General features: G+C 39.6%; 1 protein-coding gene across 2 annotated transcripts in view; it reads left to right on the top strand.

Moving 5' to 3' along the window:
- LOC133658340 (SH2B adapter protein 2) overlaps positions 1-6261 on the top strand; it is a 69926-nt gene extending 63665 nt beyond the window's left edge. For both annotated transcript variants that reach the window (XM_062060252.1, XM_062060251.1), the window contains exons 8-9: positions 1-55; positions 5101-6261. The exon at positions 1-55 is cut by the window's left edge and continues 120 nt beyond it. In XM_062060252.1, coding sequence (XP_061916236.1) covers positions 1-55; positions 5101-5423 — 378 coding nt within the window. In that variant the 3' untranslated portion in view covers positions 5424-6261. The remainder of the gene's footprint in view (positions 56-5100) is intronic.
- Positions 6262-6507: the final 246 nt, after the last annotated feature.

The raw sequence follows: 6507 nt of genomic DNA, 5'->3' as shown, positions 1-6507 counted from the left end.
TCGGCTGACATCACGTTGCGCTCCTACGTCCAAGTGCAAAGAAGCGCCCCGGCAGGTACAAAACAACATGACACTGCATTAGATTTTTGTTGATCAATAATTCATATTCATATTGAGTATTTCTAGCATGCTTTTGTTGATATTTACCCATCAGTTTGGAACACAATTAATTCAGTTGTATTGTATTGTTTACTCTGTTATTACTCAACCAAACCTGTCAACACAGTAATTTAGACTTAGACTTAGACTTCCTTTTATTGTCACTCAAATTTGAACTTTACAGTACAGATAAGAACAACATTTTGTTGCATTAGCTCATGGTAGTGCAGGATAAAAGAGCAATAAAGGTGCAGATATAAATAAATAGATTACTGTACAGATAAATATATTGCACTTTGGCATATGCATCCACGTTTATGGATGTATGTTATAAGTAAAGCAGTGCAATTAAAAACAAACTGTTACTGTTGCACTTTTCTTAGTGTTCATATACTGTTATGTCAATGCAAGGCATACTTTATATACAAACCCCGTTTCCATATGAGTTGGGAAATTGTGTTAGATGTAAATATAAACGGAATACAATGATTTGCAAATCATTTTCAACCCATATTCAGTTGAATATGCTACAAAGACAACATATTTGATGTTCTAACTGATAAGCATTTATTTTTTTGCAAATAATCATTAACTTTGGAATTTGATGCCAGCAACACGTGACAAAGAAGTTGGGAAAGGTGGCAATAAATACTGATAAAGTTGAGGAATGCTCATCAAACACTTATTTGGAACATCCCACAGGTGAACAGGCACATTGGGAACAGGTGGGTGCCATGATTGGGTATAAAAGTAGCTTCCATGAAATGCTCAGTCATTCACAAACAAGGATGGGGCGAGGGTCACCACTTTGTCAACATATGCGTGAGCAAATTGTTGAACAGTTTAAGAAAAACCTTTCTCAACCAGCTATTGCAAGGAATTTAGGGATTTCACCATCTACGCTCCGTAATATCATCAAAGGGTTCAGAGAATCTGGAGAAATCACTGCACGTAAGCAGCTAAGCCCGTGACCTTCAATCCCTCAGGCTGTACTGCATCAACAAGCAACATCAGTGTGTAAAAGATATCACCACATGGGCTCAGGAACACTTCAGAAACCCACTGTCCATAACTACAGTTGGTCGCTACATCTGTAAGTGCAAGTTAAAACTCTCCTATGCAAGGCGAAAACCCTTTATCAACAACACCCAGAAACGCCGTCGGCTTCGCTGGGACTGAGCTCATCTAAGATGGACTGATACAAAGTGGAAAAGTGTTCTGTGGTCTGACGAGTCCACATTTCAAATTGTTTTTGGAAACTGTGGACGTCGTGTCCTCTGGACCAAAGAGGAAAAGAACCATCCGGATTGTTATAGGCGCAAAGTTGAAAAGCCTGCATCTGTGATGGTATGGGGGTGTATTAGTGCCCAAGACATGGGTAACTTGCACATCTGTGAAGGCGCCATTAATGCTGAAAGGTACATACAGGTTTTGGAGCAACATATGTTGCCATCCAAGCAACGTTACCATGGACGCCCCTGCTTATTTCAGCAAGACAATGCCAAGCCACGTGTTACATCAATGTGGCTTCATAGTAAAAGAGTGTGGGTACTAGACTGGCCTACCTGTAGTCCAGACCTGTCTTCCATTGAAAATGTGTGGCGCATTATGAAGCCTAAAATACCACAACAGAGACCCCCGGACTGTTGAACAACTTAAGCTGTACATCAAGCAAGAATGGGAAAGAATTCCACCTGAGAAGCTTAAAAAATGTGTCTCCTCAGTTCCCAAACGTTTACTGAGTGTTGTTAAAAGGAAAGGCCATGTAACACAGTGGTGAACATGCCCTTTCCCAACTACTTTGGCACGTGTTGCAGCCATGAAATTCTAAGTTAATGATTATTTGCAAAAAAAAAATAAAGTTTATGAGTTTGAACATCAAATATTTTGTCTTTGTAGCGCATTCAATTGAATATGGGTTGAAAAGGATTTGCAAATCATTGTATTCCGTTTATATTTACATCTAACATAATTTCCCAACTCATATGGAAACGGGGTTTGTATAAATATAAATGTATATATATATTTAGATGCATATAAATATAAATGTATATATTCATATACGTATATATGTATGTATATACATATACATACATATATGTACAGTGCAGGCCAAAAGTTTGGACACACCTCCTCATTCAATGTGTTTTCTTTATTTTCATGACTATTTACATTGTAGATTGTCACATCAAAACTATGAATGAACACATGTGGAGTTATGTACTTAACAAGGTGAAATAACTGAAAACATGTTTTATATTCTAGTTTCTTCAAAATAGCCACTGTAGCAGCGAACAGCTGTCTCGTCAGCTGATGCGCGAGCTCGCAACCGTGGCGGCCTGGCAACCAGCCAAACCCCACTTAATAAATATTTTATCGTAGAGCACATCCGCACCCCTATTCACCTAGGCAACCCCAGGTAAAGTGTATATAATTCGGCATTAGTTCAGCCAGTCTGCTTATATGATCAGAGTCGATCTATTTACGTTCACGCGCAGGTGTAGCGTGGCGCGCTCCCGTCTCATCTGCTGGTGTGCGAGCCCGATAATTAGACAGCTGTGTCAAATCAAGGAGTACAAAAGACGCCACCGCAGAGTGGGAAAAGGTTTAGTTCCTTACAGATAACCCAGAGTTGTGCCAAAAGTGTACCAAAACCAAAAGCTGAACGGACAGCCGGTAAGATTGCGCTTTATTTGTCTTTGTGGGTGTGACGCATCTGTTGCGCTGGTGAGATGGGGGGGTGCGGGGAAGTTGTGTGCATGTAGCGTGCTTAGTCTGGAGGCTAAATACACACGGTGTTTTCTGTAACTGTTGTTTGGTAAGGAAGGGTTGGTGTGTATTCTTTGCTTGGTCTGATAAATGTTGGAGCAGTTTGCTTCATCAGGAGGGTGAAGTCGCTCAATTTAAAGTGTTGGATTTAACTGTGCTGGATCATTGGCTGCTAGCTAACGGGGCATTTTTCTACCAGTAGACAGCGTTTAAGATTGAGTGTTTCGCTGCTAAACTAATAATACATTTGTATTGGATATAGATTTTAAATATTTATCTAAAATAGGTGGTTAATTGGTTAGGTATTTATGTATTTGCATATTGGGTTTTCTTCTGCATTTATCTATTGTTTTTCTGGGGTCAAATGTATTTTACGTATATGTATCTTGGTGCATTTATGTTGAGACAATTGATTTAAAATCTGTTTTAACTTAAAAGGAAAAGATTAGTCCATTTTCTTGCACTTGTTTAATGGTTAAGAGTTTGATAGCCTAATTAATAATTGTAAATTTTGAGATTGATAATTGATTGATTTTTTTTTACAGCATGTTAATCTTGTGGTGTTTTGTCCCTAAAGGTATTTCACCTAAAGACTGCTAAAAAGACTAAATAGAAAAAAGAAGCTGTTTCTTCGTTTGGAGAAACTGTTGCAAACTAAAGGAATATAAAAGGAAAAAAATAACAACGGTCTGGTCTTTTGAGTGAAATCCAGAAGCCACATTCAGCATTGGTACATCCTTTCAAGTGTGGGATAAGCACAGTGAAAAAAGCAAAACACTTGACAGCCACCCTTTGCTCTGCTTACTGCTTTGCACACTCTTGGTATTCTCTCCATGAGCTTCAAGCCCACCTGTGAAGTGAAAACCATTTCAGATAACCAATTCCTAAAGACATGGATGACAGAGTCTGGTGTGGATGAACTTGACTGGCCTGCACAGAGTCCTGACCTGAACCCGATAGAACACCTTTGGGATGAATTAGAACGAGAGCCAGGCCTTCTCCACCAACATCAGTGTGTGACCTCACCAACGCGCTTTTGGAAGAATGGTGGAAAATTGCTATAAACACACTCCGCAACCTTGTGGACAGCCTTCCCAGAAGAGTTGAAGCTGTAATAGCTGCAAAAGGTCATATTGAACACTATGGGTTAGGAATGGGATGGCACTTCAAGTTCATATGTGAGTCAAGGCAGGTGGCCAAATACTTTTGGCAATATAGTGTATATATGTATATATATACTGTGTGTGTGTATATATATATATATATATATATATATATATATATATATATATATATATTAGGGCTGCAACTAACAACTAATCGATTAATCTGTCGATTATTACTGCGATTAATCGATTAATAATCGGATAAAAGAGACACACTACATTTCTATCCTTTCCGGTATTTTATTGGGAAAAAAACAGCACACTGGCACCATACTTATTTTGATTATTGTTTCTCAGCTGTTTGTACATGTTGCAGTTTATAAATAAAGGCTTATTTAAAAAAAATAGCATAGATCCAACGAATCGATGACTAAATTAATCGCCAACTATTTTTATAATGGATTTTAATCGATTTAATCGATTAGTTGTTGCAGACCTAATATATATATATATATATATATATATATATATATATATATATATATATATATATATATATATATATATATATATATATATATATATATATATATATATATATATATATATGAAGATGAGGTAGATCACCTCGACTTGGTAATTTGAAAAGTAGCTCGCCTGCTGAAAAAGTGTGGTCACCGCTGTTCTAGAAAGTTGCTTGTTCCCAAAGACAGATTGATCTTCCCTAAAGAAGGAAGCAGAGCTGAAACTCCATGAACCCTCCACACTGGCATGGCATGAATACCCTCCTGTACAGGAGAGTGAGGGGGCGATTATACCGCAAGAGCTTTTGCATGCTGGCCCAGACTCGCGGACCCAGCCCTGCTCTGGTGGTCATAAAGGGGCCCTCTGTGTTCACACATGCTGGACATCCACACACTCACACTTGCATAGAGCCAGGGTTTGATTCTGGTGTCAAAGGCCTTATTGATCTGCTGGTCAGGCGTGTCTTTGGCAGCCGTGTTGCATCGAGAAAGGATAATAAAGGAAGTTGTTCATACGCAGCTCCGTGAAAGAGCCTTCAGTCAACAAAGAAAATGCAATATTATTGTGTCATCCATTTCTGTTGTGTCTCAATGATCCTCAGATGTGACCGTGCCTCCTGTCGTGACCCCGCCCAGAGACGCAGGCTGCCGCCCGGACTCGGCCCAGCTGGCTCTGCACCCTCCCGGGGTCCCCTCCTCGACGGGGCCCCCGCCCGACGCCCCTCTCTCCTCGAGTACCTCATCGTCGCCCACCGCCCTCCCCTCCCTCTCCCGCAGCGACCCAGGTATAGGGGGAGGCTTACAGAGCCGCAGCAACAGTTCGGAGCGCCTACTAGAGGCCTCCAGTGGCGCGTCTGAGGACTACCACGATGCGGACGGAACTCGAAGGGCCCGCGCTGTAGAGAACCAGTACTCTTTCTACTGAAGGCTTAGGTCACGTTCTCCGACAGGCCAAACTGGCTGTGTTGGCGATGAAAACGGTCCCAATTTACAGCATCAGACGCTGTGTTTGTTTTTGTTCCAATTTCCTGTTTTCTAATTTAAGAGGCTGAGCGGGATTAATCCATCAGGCTGCGCAGCTGTGTTTCACACTGTCAAAGCGTAACGGGGCGTGACGCGAAGGGTTACAAGTAGGGGAGAGTCACAGTGGGGCTGGATGGAGGATGGAAATAAGAGCGGCGAGGATGTGTGTGGGCAGAAAGAGCAACAGGAAGTCATCCCGTACACTCACATGGCTTTCATTCACTTCATCTCACCACTTCCCCTTGACACAAGAAAATCCAAAATGACCCTGTCGATGTTTTTAAAGCTGCTTCGAGTTCCATCTCGGGTGTTCTTCGCCCTTTTCCTCGTCATAGCATCGGCACACAAGTGATGGCTGTGTTAGCATTAGTTCAGAGCTCATGGAGGTCTTATGCTGCGTTCGAGAAAACTGGAACAACAGAAGCAGTCTTGACGGCAAAACAAATACTATTTGGTTCACATTTTACAGAGTAACTCCTTTTTGAATCAGCTTGTTTTTATTGCTTACTCTATCTAAATACGCAAAAAAGCCTATTGCAATGCGCTTTCCCACCTACAAAAATTGTATATATATATATATATATATAAAATTATATATATTATTATATATATACTTTAGGTCAGGAAAAAACATGTGAAACAGGCTTGTGGGGATGAAATAGCCTCTGTGTTTTTCCTGACCTAACGTATATTCCGCTCTACCCCGGTATTGAGCACTGTATAATGGATAAACCACAGAAACTTTGACTATATGTATATATATATATATATATATATATATATATATATATATATATATATATATATATATATATATATATATATATATATATATATATATATATATATATATATATATATATACATATACATATATACATATATATACATATATATATATACATATATATATATATATATATATATATATACATATATATATATATGGCAGCACGGTGGCAGAGGGGTTAGTGCGTCTGCCTCAC

The sequence above is a fragment of the Entelurus aequoreus genome, linkage group LG10 (assembly GCF_033978785.1).
Source record: "Entelurus aequoreus isolate RoL-2023_Sb linkage group LG10, RoL_Eaeq_v1.1, whole genome shotgun sequence".
In the NCBI taxonomy this organism is placed as follows: domain Eukaryota; kingdom Metazoa; phylum Chordata; class Actinopteri; order Syngnathiformes; family Syngnathidae; genus Entelurus; species Entelurus aequoreus.
This window is presented reverse-complemented; position numbering and strand designations above follow the sequence as displayed.